Source organism: Cherax quadricarinatus, chromosome 91 (assembly GCF_038502225.1).
Source record: "Cherax quadricarinatus isolate ZL_2023a chromosome 91, ASM3850222v1, whole genome shotgun sequence".
NCBI classification, from domain to species: domain Eukaryota; kingdom Metazoa; phylum Arthropoda; class Malacostraca; order Decapoda; family Parastacidae; genus Cherax; species Cherax quadricarinatus.
The window spans coordinates 9,054,378-9,077,335 of NC_091382.1; the positions used below are offsets into that span (position 1 = coordinate 9,054,378).

At 39.7% G+C, this 22,958-nt stretch overlaps 1 protein-coding gene across 2 annotated transcripts in view; it reads left to right on the forward strand.

The window, feature by feature from the left end:
• LOC128704851 (dnaJ homolog subfamily C member 11) overlaps positions 1-22,958 on the forward strand; it is a 95,260-nt gene that overhangs the window by 42,840 nt on the left and 29,462 nt on the right. Inside the window, exons 8-10 of one of the 2 annotated variants that reach the window (XM_053800001.2) lie at positions 7,189-7,305; positions 21,516-21,707; positions 22,497-22,604. In XM_053800001.2, coding sequence (XP_053655976.2) covers positions 7,189-7,305; positions 21,516-21,707; positions 22,497-22,604 — 417 coding nt within the window. The remainder of the gene's footprint in view (positions 1-7,188; positions 7,306-21,515; positions 21,708-22,496; positions 22,605-22,958) is intronic. The other variant, XM_070104375.1, reaches the window with a different exon arrangement.

Below are 22,958 nucleotides of genomic sequence, written 5' to 3' on the forward strand. Positions count from 1 at the left end.
TGATAACATAGTCATATAGCTTTTATTCCTTCAGGTAAGTCATTTATATAAATTAGGAACATTGTGGTGAACACCTGAACCTTGTGGCGCCTCATAGAAACATTTTCTCATGGTATTTTTCCTTTTATAACTACTTTCATTTTCCTTTCAAACGAAAAATTTTCTCATCTGTTGTAATAGTGATTTTTGAATACTTCTGTATTTTATGTATTCCTGACTATTTCATGGGAACTCTTATCAAAAGTTTTTTGAAATACAAATAAATTCAGGTCTGCCCATCTATTTCTTGAATAATTTCTGTAACTGCTGTTGTACCTTTAATACATTTGATACATAGAAATTTGCTAATCAAAAATTTCCTTGTTAGGACGTAAGCAGCATTCCTTAAAATTTTCCCAATATTTTGTGAGACAGACAGGTTTATAGTTTAGACGGTTGTTCCTATTTGTTTTTTTTAATGTTGGCACAATGTATGTCTTGCTGTCTTGCAATGAATTCCTCCTAGCTCTTCTATACATTCTTTTAAAATCTATTGTTATATCTCATCTAGCTCATTTGCTTTTGCTTCTTCTTTGGATATTTCAGAGCAGAGAAGCTGAAGGGCCCCAGAATTCCATCAGCCCTCTAATGCCTCCCCCAAAATATAATTTTGCTTCTAGTCCTCTACCTAGCCTTTCCCCCCCTCCTCTTCCAAACCAGACTGCCTCTATTTCAAAGGCCTCTATTTTAGCTGGCCTTTTTTAATTCAAGTCTACTACATTTACAGTGTCTTCTTCTGTAAATACACAATGTAACTTCATATTTGTCATCTTAGACATCTCTTCTGCTTCAGTAATACTGCTATCCTTGATTTTTCGTATTTTGCCTTTCAGATTTAGTTTGACTTTTATAAGCTAAAAATAAAAGATTTGGTTCCATTTTGGTCTTGTCCATTATTTGTTTTAAAAAATTTGTTTGTGTTTCCTCATTATATTTGTATATTCATTTCTGGCTTATTTTAATCTCTAGTAAGTCTCTGGGTTGGCATGCATCCTCTATTAGTTTCAAATCTTTTTCATGGCTTTGTAGTACTTTTCATTAAACTATTCCTTATTACAGTGGACCCCCGGTTAACGATATTTTTTCACTCCATAAGTATGTTCAGGTGCCAGTACTGACCGAATTTATTCCCATAAGGAATATTGTGAAGTAGATTAGTCCATTTCAGACCCCCAAACATACACGTACAAACGCACTTACATAAATACACTTACATAATTGGTCGCATTCGGAGGTAATCGTTATGCGGGGGTCCACTGTATTTCATCTTTTCTCCTTTCTGGTATAAAACTGTTAGACTTAAAGTAATTTTTATACATGTTTCATTTCTATTCCTGATGTAATATTTCATTCTGTTTTGTTTCATTGAAATACTATATTGCATCACATTAGGGAATTATGCTCTCGTGAAGTTAGCGGTCTTGACGATGTTTACGCATCGGCGATTTAACCCACTTTGAACCCTATTTTCAGCCAATTCCAGTGTACTAGTCGACAAAAATCATAATTATTTCGCTAGAACTCCATTTTTTCTATTGAATGACTACAAGAAACCACCCATTTACCGATTTCAACTATCCAATAAAGTGGTCAGAATTTAGCAATTTTGCCAATTTCACACAAATTTCGAAAGATGCCAATTTCCAAATAGGGTCCAGAATAAACAAGAAAGACATTCCTGGCACTAAAATAACATAAAATAACAGTTGACGTGTATTGGATGCGTGGCATGATTTGTTTACTTTTGAACTTTGGCAAAAATCGAAGATTTCTGCTAAATTGAGCTCAATTTCAAGGTACTTTTCATTGTAAAACCAATCAAAATCATCTCAATTTCTGTAATATGTCTTCCATTCTATAAAATGAGACCAAGAAAACTAGAATACAACAATAAATACCATACGAAAATACAGTGCAAAGTCGCTGTTTTAAACCAAAAACACTGTCAAAGTTTTTTTTTCTCATTACGCACTGTGTGCTGCAGGATTTTTTTTATACTGCGCACACTGACCACATAGACCCATTCTTTCATATGTAGGCCTACCAGCTTTCTCTCACTAGATTTGAGGGCGCTAGAATTTAGGTGTACTAGTACGTCAAAAACCCTGGTGCATAAGCTGTACTAGTACGTCAGAAACCCTGAAAGGGTTAAGTATAGCAGTTTCCAACTTTAGCTACATGATCCTAGGGATGGGTCATGACCCTGGGGTTGGGTCATGACCCTGGGGTTGGGTCATGACCCTGGGGTTGGGTCATGACCCTGGGGTTGGGTCATGACCCTGGGGTTGGGTCATGACCCTGGGGTTGGGTCATGACCCTGGGGTTGAGGCATGGCCCTGGGGTTGGGGTCACTAAGCATTTTTCTTGGGGGTCTTGTATCAAAAATTTCTTGACTTGTGTTGTGAACATTAATTCCGGAGTTCATTTGTATATTTACTATAAAAGTAACAATCTGAGGTACAGTATTAATGCTTCTGTTTTACAGAAATATTAATACTGTACAATATTAATGTTTTTTTTTCACATACAGTAGCCATACTTTACCTAGTTTTCTAGTTAAAGTTAATATCTGATCTTGAATAAGGTGTTGTAGTTTTAAGGTTGGGTCATACTTATTGTGAAGGAGGTAAAGGGAATTATCATAAGTAATAATTTGGCACTCACTGGTCTATTTGTTTTTGTGTTCGTTTTTTTTTATATGCAAGTCATATATCAGTACTTAGTATGTTAAATTACAGGAGGGCCCTACATATACAGGTTAGGTTAGGTTCTGGGTTACTGCTTTAAAGCAAAAATTGCTGTAAGGTGAAACATAGTCTTTTTTCACTTTCAAATGCATATAAGAGCCTGTAAACATGCTTACACTATCATATATTAAGTGAGCAATAGAGAGTCATAAAAAATTCATACACAGCTCACACATTACTTTTTTTTTTTTTTTCCTTCAACAAGTCGGCCGTCTCCCACCGAAGCAGGGTGACCCAAAAAAAGAAAGAAAATCCCCAAAAAGAAAATACTTTCATCATCATTCAACACTTTCACCACACTCACACATTATCACTGTTTTTGCAGAGGTGCTCAGAATACAACAGTTTAGAAGCATATATGTATAAAGATGCACAACATATCCCTCCAAACTGCCAATATCCCAAACCCCTCCTTTAAAGTGCAGGCATTGTACTTCCCATTTCCAGGACTTAAGTCCGACTATATGAAAATAACCGGTTTCCCTGAATCCCTTCACTAAATATTACCCTGCTCACACACCAACAGATCGTCAGGTCCCAAGTACTATTCGTCTCCATTTACTCCTATCTAACACGCTCACGCACGCTTGCTGGAAGTCCAAGCCCCTCGCCCACAAAACCTCCTTTACCCCCTCTCTCCAACCCTTTCGAGGACGACCCCTATCCCGCCTTCCTTCCCCTATAGATTTATATGCTTTCCATGTCATTCTACTTTGATCCATTCTCTCTAAATGACCAAACCACCTCAACAACCCCTCTTCTGCCCTCTTGACTAATATTTTTATTAACTCCACACCTTTTCCTAATTTCCACACTCCGAATTTTCTGCATAATATTTACACCACACATTGCCCTTAGACAGGACATCTCCACTGCCTCCAACTGTCTCGTCGCTGCTGCATTTACCACCCAAGCTTCACACCCATATAAGAGTGTTGGTACTACTATACTTTCATACATTCCCTTCTTTGCCTCCATAGATAACGTTTTTGACTCCACATATACCTCAATGCCCACTCACCTTTTTTCCCTCATCAATTCTATGATTAACCTCGTCCTTCATAAATCCATCCGCCGACACGTCAACTCCCAAGTATCTGAAAACATTCACTTCTTCCATACTCCTCCTCCCCAATTTGATATCCAATTTTTCTTTATCTAAATTATTTGATAACTCTCATCACCTTACTCTTTTCTATGTTCACTTTCAACTTTCTACCTTTACACACATTCTCAAACTCATCGATCATTAACCTTTGCAATTTTTCTTTAGAATCTCCCATAAGCACAGTATCATCAGCAAAAAGTAACTGTGTCAATTCCCATTTTGAATTTGATTCCCCATAATTTAATCCCACCCCTCTCCCGAACACCCTAACATTTACTTCTTTTACAACCCATCTATAAATATATTAAACAACCATGGTGACATTACACATCCCTGTCTAAGACCTACTTTTACCGGGAAGTAGTCTCCCTCTTCTACACACCCTAACCTGAACCTCACTATCCTCATAAAAACTCTTTACAGCATTTAGTAACTTGCCACCTATTCCATATACAGTGGACCCCCGGTTTACGATCAGCTCCCAATGCGACCAATTATGTAAGTGTATTTATGTAAGTGCGTTTGTATGTGTATGTTTGTGGGTCTGAAATGGACTAATCTAATTCACAATATTCCTTATGGGAACAAATTCAGTCAGTACTGGCACCTGAACATACTTCTGGAATGAAATAATATCGTGAACCGGGGGTCCACTGTACTTGCAACATCTGCCACATTGCTCCTCTATCCACTCTATCATATGCCTTTTCTAAATCCATAAATGCAATAAAAACCTCCCTACCTTTATCTAAATACTGTTCACATATATGCTTCAATGTAAACACTTGATCTACACATCCCCTACCCACTCTGAAACCTCCTTGCTCATCCACAATCCTACATTCTGTCTTACCTCTAATTCTTTCAATTGTAACCCTACCGTACGCTTTTCCTGGTATACTCAGTAAACTTATTCCTCTATAATTTTTACAATCTCTTTTGTCCCCTTTCCCTTTATATAAAGGGACTATACATGCTCTCTGCCAATCCCTAGGTACCTTCCCCTCTTTCATACATTTATTAAACAAAAGTACCAACCACTCCAACACTATATCCCCCCCTGCTTTTAACATTTCTGTCATGATCCCATCAGTTCCAGCTGCTTTACCCCCTTTCATTCTACGTAATGCCTCACGTACCTCCTCCACTCTTACATACTGCTCTTCTTCACTCCTAAAAGATGGTATACCTCCCTGGCCATTGCATGAAATTACCGCCTCCCTTTCTTCCTCGACATTTAAAAGTTCCTCAAAATATTCTCGCTATCTACCTAATACCTCCATCTCCCCATCTACTAACTCCCCTACTCTGTTTTTAACTGACAAATCCATACTTTCCCTAGACTTTCTTAACTAGTTTAACTCCAAAAATTTTTCTTATTTTCATTAAAATTTCTTGACAGTGCCTCTCCCACTCTATCATCTGCTCTCCTTTTGCACTCTCTCACCACTCTCTTCACCTTTCTTTTACTCTCCATATACTCTGCTCTTCTTATAACACTTCTGCTTTGTAAAAACCTCTCATAAGCTACCTTTTTCTCTTTTATCACACCCTTTACCTCATCATTCCACCAATCACTCCTCTTTCCTCCTGCCCCCACCCTCCTATAAACACAAACTTCTGCCCCACATTCTAATACTGCATTTTTAAAACTATTTCAACCCTCTTCAACTTCCCCCCCACTGCTCATCTTTGCACTAGCCCACCTTTCTGCCAATAGTGGCTTATATCTCACCCGAACTTCCTCCTCCCTTAGTTTATACACTTTCACCTCCCTCTTACTTGTTGTTGCCACCTTCCTCTTTTCCCATCTACCTCTTACTCTATAGCTACAACTAAATAATGATCCGATATATCAGTTGCCCCTTTATAAACATGTACATCCTGGAGCCTACCCATCAACCTTTTATCCACCAATACATAATCTAACAAACTACTTTCATTACATGCTGCATCATACCTTGTATATTTATTTATCCTCTTTTTCATAAAATATGTATTACTAAATCTCTTTCTACACATAGCTCAATTAAAGGCTCCCCATTTACATTTACCCCTGGCACCCCAAATTTACCTACTACTCCCTCCATAACATTTTTACCCACTTTAGCATTGAAATCCCCAACCACCATTACACTCACACTTGATTCAAAACTCCCCACACATTCACTCAACATTTCCCAAAATCTCTCTCTCTCCTCTACACTTCTCTCTTCTCCATGTGCATACACGCTTACTATAACCCACTTTTCACATCCAATCTTTATTTTACTCCACATAATTCTTGAATTAATACATTTATAGTCCCTCTTTTCCTGCCATAGCTTATCCTTCAACATTATTGCTACTCCTTCCTTAGCTCTAACTCCATTTGAAACCCCTGACCTAATCCCATTTATTCCTCTTCATTGAAACTCCCACCCCCTTCAGCTTTGTTTCACTTAGTCAGGACATCTAGCTTCTTCTCATTCATAACATCCACAATCATCTCTTTCTTATCATTTGCACAACATCCATGGACATTCAGACTTCCCACTTTGACAATTTTCTTCTTCTTATTCTTTTTAGTAATCTTTACAGGAAAAGGGGTTACTAGCCCATTGTTCCTGGCATTTTAGCTGACTTTTACAACATGCATGGCTTACGGAGGAAAGATTCTTATTCCACTTCCCCAGGGATATAAAAGGAAAATAATAAGACCAAGAACTATTAAGATAAAATCAAAGAAAACTCAGATGAGTGTGTATAAATAAACGTGTACATGTATGTGTAGTGTGACCTAAGTGTAAGTAGAAGTAGCAAGACATACCTGTAATCTTGCATATTTATGAGACAGACAAAAGACACCAGCAATCCTACCATCATGTAAAACAATTACAGACTTTCATTTTACACTCACTTGGCAGGACGGTAGTACCTCCCTGGGTGGTTGCTGTCTACCAACCTAGTACCTTAAAATATTTCCAGTCTTAGCTTCTAGGGTTTGTTGAATATATTTATTATAAGAAGCCTGAGTAAATGAAAAATGGGTATAATTAAAAACCACTGCATTAGTGGGGCCCTCCCGTACTATATTTCCTCTAGAATATGATTAGTTTGATATATAAGAAAAATGTCATTACTTGTGGAATTTAGCTGCTTATTTTGTAGGCTACCCAACCTATGTATTTGTTTATTTTTTTAATACTCTGCTACATATTTCCACAACTTGTCTCTGTACAGTACTTTGAGAGACCTTAAAAAACACTGTTATTTTTTGACATAATCACTAACATTACATGTTACATTTTGCAGAGCTGGTACATTTGGAGCCATATTAGAGTATGGAGCAGAGAAGAAAATTTCCCAGAACAGCTCTCTTGCTGCATCTCTTGCACTAGGTATACCAACAGGTGTTCAACTCAAAATCAAGTGAGTGTAGTACTGGAGTTTGAATATTATGTGTGAAAGTATATTTATAAACGTGGGAGAAGATCACTTTTAAATACAGTGGAAGCCCGGTTTTCATCTGGTCTGGTTATCATACAATTCAGTTTTCGACCACTTTTTTTGGCGAAATTTTCCTCGTTTTCGTACATCTGCTCGGAAATTGTCCATACCAGATGCATCCGCCTGCCCGTGGGACGCGGCCACTCACATGTTCGTGACTCAGTCTGCCTTTGTTACTCGTTCAGTGAGCATTACTCCATGCGATCCTCTGAAACATTTCGTAATCCATTGTTTTTTGTGCTTGCAACTGCTAAATAAGCCACCATGGGGCCAAAGAAAGTTCCGAGTGCTACAAGGATTTTGAAGGGTTTGAGGCTAACCCTCCCTCCCTTATGCCTGTTGTGGTATCTATTGTGTCTTTGGGGAAGTCCATGGGGCTGGAGGCGAGTGGCCAGGATGTGGAAGAGTTGATGGACGATCACAGGGAAGAGCTAACCACTGAAGAGCTGCAAGACCTTCATCTGGAACAACAACAGACCTTAGCTGAGGAAATTGCTTCCAAGGAGGAGGAAGAGAGAGGGAAGAATGTGCCTTCTTCAACAATTAAGGACATTTATGCAAAGTGGAGTGAGATGCAAAGTTTTGTGGAGAAATATCACCCTAACAAAGCTGTTGCAAGCCATGTCAGCAACATGTTCAATGACAGTGCCTTGTCCCATTTTAGGCAAATCTTAGAGACACCAGAAACAGGCCTCTCTGGACAGATTTTTTGTGTGACAGGGGTCCAGTGACTCTCAAGCTGGTCTTAGTGCCAGTAAAAGACAAAGAAAGGAAGTAACCCTGGATAGGGCTTTGATATCTGAAGTCCGTATGGAGGGGGATTCCCCTTCTAGACAATAACCTCTCCTCCCTCTCACCTCCTCGCCATCTTCCATGTGCCAGCAAGAGTCTTAAGTAAAGTTAAAAGTGATGTTAAATGTTCATTTATCCATTTCATTAGTGTGTTATATTTATTTCTCATTGTTTTATGTATGTAAAACTATAGTTATTCTCTATAAAATGTATTTTTTGTTGATATTTTTGGGTGTCTCGAATGGATTAATTGGAGTTACATTATTTCTTATGGGAAATATTACTTGAGTTATTGTGCAAATTGGTTTTTGGCCGACCTTCTGGACCAGATTAAAGATGAAAACCAGGGTTCCACTGTACGTGACTACAAATACAAAAGAGCCCAGTTTGTACGGCTTTTAGGTTCTCAACCCTGTATGGTAAATAAAAATCACTGTTGGGTGGAAAAGAGCAGTTTTTTTCATCATTGAATACATCAGAAATGAAAGATAATGTGCTTATACAGTATTATATATACATATTAAGTGCAGAAAGGTAGGCTAGTGCAAATATGGGTAGTGGGGTGGTTGAAGAGGGATGGGATAGTTTTAAAAATGCAGTATTAGAATGTGGGGGCAGAAGTTTGTGGGTATATGAGGGTGGGTGCAGAAAGAAAGAGGAGTGATTGATGGAATGATGAAGTAAAGGGTGTGATAAAAGAGAAAAAGGTAGCTTATGAGAGGTTTTTACAAAGCAGAAGTGATATAAGGAGGACAGAAAAAAGAAAGGTGAAGAGAGTGGTGAGAGAGTGCAAAAGGAGAGCAAATGATACAGAGGGAGAGGCACTGTCAAGAAATTTTGCTGAGAATAAGAAAAAATTTTGGACTGAGTTATACAGGTTAACCCTTTCAGGGTTTTGGCCATACTAGTATGGCTTACGCTCCAGGGTTTTTGACATACTAGTACGCCTAAAAGAAATGTTAAAAGCAGGTGGGGATATAGTTTTGGAGTGGTTGGTGCAATTATTTAATAAATGTATGGAAGAGGGTAAGGTACCTAGGGATTGGCAGAGAGCATGCATAGTTCCTTTGTATAAAGGCAAAGGGGATAAAAGAGAGTGCAAAAATTATAGGGGGATAAGTCTGTTGAGTGTACCTGGTAAAGTGTATGGTAGAGTTATAATTGAAAGAATTAAGAGTAAGACGGAGAATAGGATAGCAGATGAACAAGGAGGCTTTAGGAAAGGTAGGGGGTGTGTGGACCAGGTGTTTACAGTGAAACATATAAGTGAACAGTATTTAGATAAGGCTAAAGAGGTCTTTGTGGCATTTATGGATTTGGAAAAGGCGTATGACAGGGTGGATAGGGGGGCAATGTGGCAGATGTTGCAAGTGTATGGTGTAGGAGGTAGGTTATTGAAAGCAGTGAAGAGTTTTTACGAGGATAGTGAGGCTCAAGTTAGAGTATGTAGGAAAGAGGGAAATTTTTTCCCAGTAAAAGTAGGCCTTAGACAAGGATGTGTGATGTCACCGTGGTTGTTTAATATATTTATAGATGGGGTTGTAAGAGAAGTAAATGCGAGGGTCTTGGCAAGAGGCGTGGAGTTAAAAGATAAAGAATCACACACAAAGTGGGAGTTGTCACAGCTGCTCTTTGCTGATGACACTGTGCTCTTGGGAGATTCTGAAGAGAAGTTGCAGAGATTGGTGGATGAATTTGGTAGGGTGTGCAAAAGAAGAAAATTAAAGGTGAATACAGGAAAGAGTAAGGTTATGAGGATAACAAAAAGATTAGGTGATGAAAGATTGAATATCAGATTGGAGGGAGAGAGTATGGAGGAGGTGAACGTATTCAGATATTTGGGAGTGGACGTGTCAGCGGATGGGTCTATGAAAGATGAGGTGAATCATAGAATTGATGAGGGAAAAAGAGTGAGTGGTGTACTTAGGAGTCTGTGGAGACAAAGAACTTTGTCCTTGGAGGCAAAGAGGGGAATGTATGAGAGTATAGTTTTACCAACGCTCTTATATGGGTGTGAAGCGTGGGTGATGAATGTTGCAGCGAGGAGAAGGCTGGAGGCAGTGGAGATGTCATGTCTGAGGGCAATGTGTGGTGTGAATATAATGCAGAGAATTCGTAGTTTGGAAGTTAGGAGGAGGTGCGGGATTACCAAAACTGTTGTCCAGAGGGCTGAGGAAGGGTTGTTGAGGTGGTTCGGACATGTAGAGAGAATGGAGCGAAACAGAATGACTTCAAGAGTGTATCAGTCTGTAGTGGAAGGAAGGCGGGGTAGGGGTCGGCCTAGGAAGGGTTGGAGGGAGGGGGTAAAGGAGGTTTTGTGTGCGAGGGGCTTGGACTTCCAGCAGGCATGCGTGAGCGTGTTTGATAGGAGTGAATGGAGACAAATGGTTTTTAATACTTGACGTGCTGTTGGAGTGTGAGCAAAGTAACATTTATGAAGGGATTCAGGGAAACCGGCAGGCCGGACTTGAGTCCTGGAGATGGGAAGTACAGTGCCTGCACTCTGAAGGAGGGGTGTTAATGTTGCAGTTTAAAAACTGTAGTGTAAAGCACCCTTCTGGCAAGACAGTGATGGAGTGAATGATGGTGAAAGTTTTTCTTTTTCGGGCCACCCTGCCTTGGTGGGAATCGGCCGGTGTGATAATAAAAAAAAAAATAGTACGCCTAAATTCCAGCACCCTCAAATCTAGTGAGAGAAAGCTGGTAGGCCTACATATGAAAGAATGGGTGTATGTGGTCAGTGTGCGCAGTATAAAAAAGTTCCTGCAGCACACAGTGCGTAATGAGAAAAAAAAAACTTTGACCTTGTTTTTGGATTAAAACAGCGACTTTGCACTGTATTTTCGTGTGGTATTTATTGTTGCATTCTAGTTTTCCTGGTCTCATTTTATAGAATGGAAGACATATTACAAAAATTGAGATGATTTTGACTGGTTTTACAATGAAAAGTACCTTGAAATTGAGCTCAAAGTAGCAGAAATGTTCGATTTTTACCAAAGTTCAAAAGTAAACAAATCATGTCAAGCGTCCAATACATGTCAACTGGCGAGTTTAATATTCTTTCACAAGTGCGCTGATATTATTTCTACACTAATGCAGTAGTCTGCATAACAGTAAATCTTCTATATTTTGTAAGAATAAAAATTCAAAGTGGAAAGCCAAAGAAATATAAGAGGGGCCTGGGGATGTGACTAACGAACAGAGAACTTGTTATTTTAGTGCCAGGAATGTCTTTCTTGTTTATTCTGGACCCTATTCGGAAATTGGCATCTTTTGAAATTTGTGTGAAATTTGCAAAATTGCTAAATTCTGACCGCTTTATTAGATAGTTGAAATCGGTAAATGGGTGGTTTCTTGTACTCATTCGATATAAAAAATGGAGTTCTAGTGAAATAGTTATGATTTTTGTCGACTAGTACACTGGAATTGGCCGAAAATAGGGCTCAAAGTGGGCAAAATCGCCGATGCATGAACATCGTCGAGACCGCTAACTTCGCGAGAGCATAATTCCGTAAGTTTTCCATCAAATTTCATACTTTGGGTGTCATTATTGTCGGGAAAAGATTCTCTATCTTTTCTTAAGAGTTTTTTTTTTTTTTTTTTTTTAAATTTGGGGACCATGAGAACAAGTCTTGGAGAGGGCCTGGGGACCCTGAAAGGGTTAAGAAAGCCTAGGGAACAAATGGATTTGTCAGTTAAAAATAGAGAAGGGGAGTTAGTAGATGGGGAGGTGGAGGAATTGGGTAGATGGAAGGAATATTTTGAGGAACTATTAAATGTCGACGAAAAAAGTGAGGCGGTAATTTCATGCACTGGCTAGGGAGGTATAACATCTTTTAGGAGTGAAGAAGAGCAGGATGTGAGTGTGGGGGAGGTGCACGAGGCATTAAGTAGAATGAAATGGGGATAAAACAGCTGGAACTGTAAGTGTTTCTGTTCAGTTGTTTTTTCACTGTAATAGTTTTTCATAAATCCAGGAATATGTAATTAATGTAATGTGGAATGTAAAGTACAATACACCACTGAATGGAAACCTAGGTTAAACTATCATTAAACACAGTATTTCCTCTTCTGTTTAAATAAGTTATTTAACTTAAATATAAGGTGAGATAGAAAATTGTGGACATTGCTAATTTGTTACAAAATTTAGCCTTAAGGTACAGTAATGGGGAATGTCATTTACAACAGTGTATCTACTGCAAATATTGGCAAGTGTCATCTGTCAGTGAACACAGTATTTACTCTTCAGCTATTTTTGTACAGGCTGTTTATTTGATTTAAATATTGCTTGTGAATACAGGAAAGAGTAAGGTTATGAGGATAACAAAAAGATTAGGTGATGAAAGATTGAATATCAGATTGGAGGGAGAGAGTATGGAGGAGGTGAACGTATTCAGATATTTGGGAGTGGACGTGTCAGCGGATGGGTCTATGAAAGATGAGGTGAATCATAGAATTGATGAGGGAAAAAGAGTGAGTGGTGCACTTAGGAGTCTGTGGAAACAAAGAACTTTGTCCTTGGAGGCAAAGAGGGGAATGTATGAGAGTATAGTTTTACCAACGCTCTTATATGGGTGTGAAGAGTGGGTGATGAATGTTGCAGCGAGGAGAAGGCTGGAGGCAGTGGAGATGTCATGTCTGAGGGCAATGTGTGGTGTGAATATAATGCAGAGAATTCGTAGTTTGGAAGTTAGGAGGAGGTGCGGGATTACCAAAACTGTTGTCCAGAGGGCTGAGGAAGGGTTGTTGAGGTGGTTCGGACATGTAGAGAGAATGAAGCGAAACAGAATGACTTCAAGAGTGTATCAGTCTGTAGTGGAAGGAAGGCAGGGTAGGGGTCGGCCTAGGAAGGGTTGGAGGGAGGGGGTAAAGGAGGTTTTGTGTGCGAGGGGCTTGGACTTCCAGCAGGCATGCGTGAGCGTGTTTGATAGGAGTGAATGGAGACAAATGGTTTTTAATACTTGACGTGCTGTTGGAGTGTGAGCAAAGTAACATTTATGAAGGGATTCAGGGAAACCGGCAGGCCGGACTTGAGTCCTGGAGATGGGAAGTACAGTGCCTGCACTCTGAAGGAGGGGTGTTAATGTTGCAGTTTAAAAACTGTAGTGTAAAGCACCCTTCTGGCAAGACAGTGATGGAGTGAATGATGGTGAAAGTTTTTCTTTTTCGGGCCACCCTGCCTTGGTGGGAATCGGCCGGTGTGATAATAAAAAAAAAATTGCTTGAGAATAAAAAATTCATGGAAATTGCTAGTGCATTATAAAATTCAACCTTTAAGATGGGGATTTATATTTGTTGTAAGACATCCAATGCAATCATTGGCAAGCATTATCTGCTGTCAGCTACAATTCATGCACTGTAAATCAGCAGGCAATCAAGGGGGGGAGATTATCTCTGTATAACAAAACATAATAATAATAATATATAATAGCTTTGTATAGAGGATAGTGAGGCTCAAGTTAGAGTATGTAGGAAAGAGGGAAATTATTTCCCAGTAAAAGTAGGCCTTAGACAAGGATGTGTGATGTCACCGTGGTTGTTTAATATATTTATAGATGGGGTTGTAAGAGAAGTAAATGTGAGGGTCTTGGAAAGAGGCGTGGAGTTAAAAGATAAAGAATCACACATAAAGTGGGAGTTGTCACAGTTGCTCTTTGCTGATGACACTGTGCTCTTGGGAGATTCTGAAGAGAAGTTGCAGAGATTGGTGGATGAATTTGGTACGGTATGCAAAAGAAGAAAATTAAAAGTGAATACAGGAAAGAGTAAGGTTATGAGGATAACAAAAAGATTAGGTGATGAAAGATTGGATATCAGATTGGAGAGAGAGTATGGAGGAGGTGAATGTATTCAGATATTTGGGAGTGGACGTGTCAGCGGATGGGTCTATGAAAGATGAGGTGAATCATAGAATTGATGAGGGGAAAAGGGTGAGTGGTGCACTTAGGAGTCTGTGGAGACAAAGAACTTTGTCCTTGGAGGCAAAGAGGGGAATGTATGAGAGTATGGTTTTACCAACGCTCTTATACGGGTGAAGCATGGGTGATGAATGTTGCAGCGAGGAGAAGGCTGGAGGCAGTGGAGATGTCATGTCTGAGGGCAATGTGTGGTGTGAATATAATGCAGAGAATTCGTGGTTTGGAAGTTAGGAGGAGGTGCGGGATTACCAAAACTGTTGTCCAGAGGGCTGAGGAAGGGTTGTTGAGGTGGTTCGGACATGTAGAGAGAATGGAGCGAAACAGAATGACTTCAAGAGTGTATCAGTCTGTAGTGGAAGGAAGGCGGGGTAGGGGTCGGCCTAGGAAAGGTTGAAGGGAGGGGGTAAAGGAGGTTTTGTGTACGAGGGGCTTGGACTTCCAGCAGGCATGCGTGAGCGTGTTTGATAGGAGTGAATGGAGACAAATGGTTTTTAATACTTGACGTGCTGTTGGAGTGTGAGCAAAGTAACATTTATGAAGGGATTCAGGGAAACCGGCAGGCCGGACTTGAGTCCTGGAGATGGGAAGTACAGTGCCTGCACTCTGAAGGAGGGGTGTTAATGTTGCAGTTTAAAAACTGTAGTGTAAAGCACCCTTCTGGCAAGACAGTGATGGAGTGAATGATGGTGAAAGTTTTTTCTGTTTTGGGCCACCCTGCCTTGGTGGGAATCGGCCAGGGTGTTAATAAAAAAATATTTAATAGCTATAATTTACTACAAGCACATGTAGAACGTATACAGGCCTAGTTGACATCAATGACATGCTATTATATAGAAAGCCCCTTGTTATGCAGAGCATTTCAGGCAAATTAGGTCAGTTTAGTCTCAGAATGCGACCCATACCAGTCGACTAAGACCCAGGTACCCATTTTACTGATGGGTGAACATAGATAGCCAGTGTAAGGAAACCCAGACCCTCACCATGTGAAGCCAGAGCTTTTGCCACCAGGCCACGGGGCACCGTGTGTACTGTATATCCAGCCCCAATGTATAATGCCACACCAGCTTGTAACATAGTTGCTAATACGGTGGTCCCTCGTTTTTCGTAATTAATCTGTTCCTGGAGGTGCTACTATTATTGAAATCTACGATTTTCGAATCAATTTTCCCCATAAGAAATAATGTAAATACAATTAATCCGTTCCTGACACCCAGAAGTATCAACAATTTTTTTTTACCTTAAAGATAGATTTTCATGCACAAAAGAATGAACATTCAACATGACAGTTACCTTTATTGAAGGCTGTTGTTGAAGAATGGTAGACAGGGAGGAGGAGAGAGGGAAGAGAGGTTATTGTTTGGAAGGGGAATCCCCCTCCATAAGGAGGAGAGGTTGGATAAATGCATGAGTGAGAGGGGTTGGATTTTAGTGGGACTTGCATATCAGGGCTTATTTCTTGGTTGTGCAAGAATGGTATATAATACCGACAATTTCTTGGGTAGCATTGAAAATTGGGTTGGGCAAATGTTTTGTTAGTGGGATGAATTGTAAAGGGCCTGCCTAGTATGGGCCAACAGGCCTGCTGCAGTGTTCCTCCTTTCTTATGTTCTTATGACTCCAGGTCACTTCAGGGGCCACTTACCTAGCTTAAATATAGATTTACATGCAGAAAAGAATGCCAAATAAATGTAGAGCACTAATAAAATGTATAAATGAACATTGGTAATAGGGGTAGTTGATGAGTGGAACGGTCTGCCTAGTAGGGTGATCAAAGCTAAAACATTGGGTAGTTTCAAATTTAGGTTGGATAAATACATTAGTGAGAGGGGTTGGCTTTGAATCGGTCTTGCACATGAGTAAATAGGTTTATCAAAGCTTATTGCTTGGGTATAGCAGTTATGCTGTTAGTGGGTTGGATTTGTGAAGGACTGGCCTAGTATGGGCCAACAGGCCTGTTGCACTGTGCCTCCTTTCTTATGTTCTAAAAGCTATGGCTGGATAAATATGTACATGAGTGAGAGGGGTTGGATTTGAGTCGGACTTGCACCTGAGCTTATTGCTTGGGTAGCATTTGTTCTGTTAGTGGGTTGGATTTGTGAAGGACCTGCCTAGTATGGGCCAGCAGGGGTGTTGCAGTGTTCCTACTTTCTTAAGTTCTTATGTTCTTATTTAACATCACACTTACCAGTAGGGTGATCGAGGCTAGGACCTTGGGTAGCTTTAAGAAGAGATTGGACAAATATATGAGTGGGAGGAGCTGAGTTTGATTTGTGTCATTGGGTACGGAAGTAAATTCTTGGGTAGCTTTGTGTAGAGGTCATTTTGATAAGGACCTGCCTTGTATGGGCCAGTAGACCTTCAGTGTTCTTCCATTGTTATGTTCTTAGTGGGAAGGATTGTAAAGGACTTGCCTAGTATGGACCAACCGGCCTACTGCAGTGTTCCTCCTTTCTTATTGGAGACTTTGTTTGTGTGAGGGAGGGATGGAAAGTTTATTGTTGGAGAATATGACAGAAGATAAGATAAGATTTCGTTCGGATTTTTAACCCCGGAGGGTTAGCCACCCAGGATAACCCAAGAAAGTCAGTGCGTCATCGAGGACTGTCTAACTTATTTCCATTGGGGTCCTTAATCTTGTCCCCCAGGATGCGACCCACACCAGTTGACTAACACCCAGGTACCTATTTGCTGCTAGGTGAACAGGACAACAGGTGTAAGGAAACGTGTCGAAATGTTTCCACCCGCCGGGAATCGAACCCAGGCCCTCTGTGTGTGAAGCGGGAGCTTTAGCCACCAGGCCACTGGGCCACCGAATATCAACTCTACAGCTTATTTATCTATCACAATTCAACTAATATGACATAATAAACAATATTAATAACATAGATAAGGAGAATCTTGAAGAACATGTCGGTTCTCTGAACCATTCATCTACAAACCTGTCAGACAGGCAAGAATATTGTTGTTGGGGATAGCCAGGTTAGCTACATGGATCGGGCATTCTGCTTGAAGGACAGGAGTAGGAGACAGAGGGTATGCTTTCCTGGGGCTGGGATGGAGGACATTGTTAGCCGGCTTGACAACATCATGAACGGTAATGGGATCAATCCTATTATTTGCCTCAGTGCTGGAGGCAATGATGTAGGCAAGCGTAGAAGTGAGGACTTAGAAAGTTCAGGACAGCTATAGACATAATTAGGAAGAAGGAGGGGGGGGCGCCCTGTTATATGTGGCATTTTGCCAAGAAGAGGTGTTGGTAATGAATGGTTGTCCAGAGCAATTGGTATTAATTGTTGGCTGGATAAACACTGTAAGGATAATGCAGTACCATTCATTGACAACTGGGACAACTTCTATGGCCGAAATGACATGTATGCCAGGGATGGGGTTCACTTATCCAGGGCAGGTGTGGGTTTTCTTGCTAACTCAGTTGAGGGGGTTGTTAGGACTTTAAACTAGGATTAGTTAGAGGTATGGGTTTAGAAATGATAAATAAGGAGTATGGATATGATATTAAGAATCTTAATAGTAACTGTCATGGAGTAACTCTGGGTAATGATAATTTCAGAAATTGTGTAAAAACAAAGATGAATAGGAAAAATGTGCAGAAGAAAAAACATATGATGGTATTTTATGCTAACAGTCGAAGTGCAAGAAATAAAATTAATGAACTACGTTTGGTAGCATGTGCTGGGAACTTTGATATCATTGCATTAACTGAAACGTGGTATGATTTAAAGAGTCGGGATATGACTGCTGAGTGTAATATTCAGGGATTTAAGTTGTTCAATGTGGATAGATGTAAAGGGAAGGGGGGTGGAGTTGCATTGTATGTTCGAGAAAATATTAATTGTTGCATAAAAACAGGTATAAAAATAGATGGAGCAGTAACAGAGTCTGGGTAGAGTTCGTGGAGGGTCAAGAAAAACTAATTCTAGGTGTAATATACCGACCTCCAGGCTTGGATCACGATAGAGGGAGACTTCTTTGGGACGAAATTGTTAGGGCTTCTGGACACAGTAACATAGTCATAGTAGGGGACTAACTTTAGTCAAATTGACTGGAATTCTTTGACAGGTAATCTAGAGTCCAGTGACTTTATGGAAACGGTTCAGGACTGTTTTCTGAAACAGAGCGTAACTGAGCCTACCAGGGGTAATAATTTGCTAGACCTAGTCTTGTCAAATAAGGAAACACTCTTGAATAAACTGGAGGTCACTGAAGAGCTTGGCGCAAGTGATCACAAATCCATCACTTTTAGCATTAATTGGGAATGCAAGAATAATGATAATACAGTAAAAATACCTGATTTTCGTTCTGCCGATTATAATGGACTTAGGGGACATCTGTCTAATCTTGATTGGGGTTATCTAGCTAATGATTTTATTGATGATAATCATGCTTATGAATATGAAGGGATCTGCTTTTATGATTGTTTTCTTATTAATGTACACAGTGCCCAGAGTATATACATTCCCCAGAGAGAAATTAGGTCTAATAATAACGATCCCAAATGGGTTAACAGGAGGCTAAAGCATCTATTAGGGGAGAAAAGGGGAATTTATAGGCGCATCAGAAGAGGAGAGGTTAACCTTACTGACCAATATGTTCAGCTTAAAAGAGAAGTAAAAAAGGCGATTAGAAAGGCTAAACGTGACTATGAAATTAGAGTTGCTAATGAATCAAAGACTAATCCAAAGGGGTTCTTTCAAATGTATAGGACGAAGGTGAAGGAAAAAGTAGGACCTCTGAAAACTGGGAATGGACAGCTGACTGATAATGAACTGGAAATGTGTTCCTTATTTAATGACTATTTTTTGTCAGTTTTTACACAGGAAGATGTAAATGAGATTCCAGTAATTAACAATTATTTAGTTCCTGATGAATTTAAGTTAACTAATATTACTGTCACGAGGGACATAGTTATTAAACAGATAGACAAACTGAAACAAAATAAGTCCCCGGGACCCGATGAGTTGTTTTCAAGGGTACTTAAGGAATGCGAGATGGAGCTTAGTCAGCCATTAACGTGTGTGTTTAATGAGTCCATCCTTACCGGTGTTGTGCCAGAGTTGTGGAAGATGGCTAATGTGGTTCCTATATTCAAATCAGGGGATAAGTCCACTCCTTCAAATTACCGTCCAATAAGCCTGACATCTATAGTGGGCAAGTTATTAGAATCAGTTATAGCTGACATTATCAGAAGTCACCTTGAGGAGCATAACTTGATAAATGAATCTCAGCATGGATTCACGAGAGGTCGTTCCTGCCTGACAAACTTACTGACGATCTTCAATAGAACATTTGAGGCAGTTGACAGTGATAGGGAGTGTGATATTGTTTATTTGGATTTTAGTAAGGCCTTCGACAGAGTACCTCACAAGAGACTCTTAAGAAAAGTGGCAGCTCATGGTATAGGAGGTAAAGTTCTAGCATGGATTGAGGCATGGCTTACCAATAGAAAGCAGAGAGTTACCATTAATGGAGTGAAATCTGAATGGGGATTAGTCACTAGTGGCGTTCCACAAGGATCAGTTTTAGGCCCTCTCCTGTTCATAATTTACATTAATGACCTTGATGAAGGGATTACTAGTGACATGAGTAAGTTTGCTGATGATACAAAGATAGGCCGTATAATTCACTCTGAGGAGGATATCAATGAACTCCAGGACTATTTGAACAAATTAATGTCTTGGTTTGAAAAATGGCAGATGAAGTTTAATGTGGATAAGTGTAAGGTACTTGCCCTTGGTAATGAAAATAACCCTCGAAGCTATAATCTAGGTGAAGTAGAGCTTGGTCATACAGAATGTGAAAAAGACTTGGGAGTCATGGTAAGCAGAAATCTAAAGCCAAGACAGCAGTGCCTTAGTGTGCGCAACAAGGCCAACAGATTACTTGGATTTATCTCAAGAAGTATAAGTAACAGAAGTCCAAAAGTTATTTTACAGCTCTATACATCACTAGTGAGGCCTCATTTAGATTATGCTGCTCAGTTTTTGTCCCCTTACTACAGGATGGACATAGACTCATTAGAGAACATACAGAGAAGAATGACTAAAATGATTTACTGTGTAAGGAACCTCCCGTATGAAGATAGACTTAAAGCCTTAAATCTCCACTCTCTGGAGAGGCGTAGAATGAGGGGAGATATCATTGAAGTGTATAAGTGGATGACGGGCATAAACAAGGGAGACATTAATAAAGTACTGAGGGTGTCGAACCAGGTAAGAACCAGGAATAATGGATTTAAGTTGGATAAATTTAGATTTAGAAAGGACATAGGTAAGTACTGGTTTTCTAACAGAGTTGTAGATGCGTGGAACAGTCTTCCCAGTGGGGTGATAGAGGCTAGGACCTTGGGTAGCTTTAAGAAGAGACTGGACAAATATATGAGTGGGAGGGGCTGGGTTTGATTGGTGTCATGGGGTACAGGAGTTATTTCTTGGGTAGCTTTAGGTAGATGTCGTTTTGATAAGGACCTGCCTCGTATGGGCCAGTAGGCCTTCTGCAGTGTTCCTACATTCTTATGTTCTTATGTTCTTAACTTCTTGGGATCTTAATACTTGGGAATTCTTCGCTTGCCTAATTCTTGGGCACGACCTACTTCCACATTGAACAAATGTGACACCACCTATGACTGCTGCACCTCTCCTGCCTGCGGTTTATAAGCTCCTTCTCCGTACGTATGCCGTATTCTATTCAAGATTGATGGACTGACCACATCGACTCAAGGTTGAGGGACTGATTAACTCATTCTCCTCCTGTTCTTCAAGATTCTCCTTTGTATGGACTGATGAAGCCACTGTGTGGCGAAATGTTTCCTCAATAAAGATACCCTAGAGTTGCACATGTGTCTAATTTATCAAAATGTTGGTTCTCTGAACCATTCATCTACAAACTTTTTCTTAAATTGTGTGTTTCTCACATTCTTTACCAAAGGGCTGGCACTAGAAGCTTTCCTTGGAGCCATGGTGACTTATTTAGCAGTTGCAAACACTAAAACGAATGGAATATTATAAAATATATCGTATGAACTCGTGGGATCATCCTCACTCACTGATAAACAATGGCGCACTGGCTGGGAAAGGAGTGTGAGGCGGCTCGGGGCTGTGTGTACCTGTCCCAGACGAACTACTATTTGCGAGTCAATCTATGATTAGCGAGCCCATGTTTATGTGAAAATATCCCTATGATTTCCGAAATTTACGATTCTCGAGAACTACGATAATCGAGGGACCACTGTACTTTTTTCATTACTAATGCTGTTTTTGTATACGCTTTAGTGTGGTAATATATTTATTTGAGGATTTTTGAGCTATTGCATGGAGAAGCGGTGACTGAATTAAAAAATTGAATGCATACTATATATTAGCTTTATAAGTATTATTTAGTACTGTATTGGCTTTTAACTGTTGACAGGCTTCATCGTGCATCTCAGACCTATGCTGCAACTATAATGCTGTGCGAGGAAATCTTGCCAGCACCAGTAATCTATGGGACATTGGTACCTCTTATGAGTTGGTTAGCTGTTCAAAAACTCATCATTCAACCATATATGCGGCAACAGAAACAAGCAGAGCTACTTAAGCAGAGAGAAGCAAACAGAAGCAGGTATGATAAATTGCTTGTTAAGAAGTTACACCTACCATCCGACTTACGACCTGCTTGACATACGGCCACTCGAGTTACGACTGTGTTTTTTATGCCAAATTTCTGGGAAATAAACAACTGTTTGTGTTGTACACAGTGTTTATCCTAAACCTTAAAGTATAAAATACGGTTCTAACAGCATAAAAAGTAAAGTAAAAAATGAAATACCAAAATAAAACAATAAAATAAAGTCATTACAAAAATGTGATGTTGATATTCAGTAGTAAAGTTCGACTTACATCCATTTTGACTTACGACCGGTTGGTCGGAACCAAGCTCCGTCGTAAGTCGGATGGTAGGTGTATATTTCTTATTTTTGGGGGGTCACTCTCTTCTTTGTGGGAAATGGTCGGTGTGTTAAAAAATAGTATTTTTTATTTCAAGTAAACCATGCACAAAGTACACTGTCTTATTTTTGTTTTACTTTACTACAGTTAGTGATGGCTTCTTTGTTATCATCAACACTGAATAAATTTATCATGAGAAAGCTTGTGACAATAACAAGGGTATTTTTTGATCCTTTGGTTAGTTTTCATTCACTTGTAAGTGTATCTTTATGATTCCTGACATTTTTGGATAGTTTTCATTCACTTGAGCTGATATTTTAGTAATATTATTGCTAGCAGCTGAATGTATAATTCCTGGAATATTTTTTATCTCTTACATTTTAATAAAAGATTAAGGACCATTTAATTTTAAATTCCATATTGTAAAAATGTGACCTCAAGATAGATTTTTATGCATTATTAGATTATTAGAGAAACGTCGTGAGGCTCTGGCAGCTGTGGAGTTGATGCGAGAAACAGTGAGAAGAATAGTAGAGCAAGAAGAAGCACGGAAAGGTCTCGTCATACTCCAGTAAGTTCTATATTGATTTGGCTTCCTAACACAAAACACAAAAGGTAGTAGTGAACAGAGCAAAATCCAGCATCAGCGAGGTCAAAAGCTCAGTGCCCCAAGGCACTGTCCTGGCACCTCTGCTGTTTCCATCCTCATAGCAGACATAGATAAAATCACCCATCACACTTTTGTATCATTTGCAGATGACACTAAAATAAGCATGAAAGTCACTACAGTAGAGGACACTGAAAAATTACAGGAAGACATAAGCAGGGTTTTCCAGTGGGCAGTGGAGAACAACATGACGTTCAGTGGTGATAAGTTACTGCTGCTTAGGTATGTATAGAATGAAGAACTCAAGAGGAACACTAT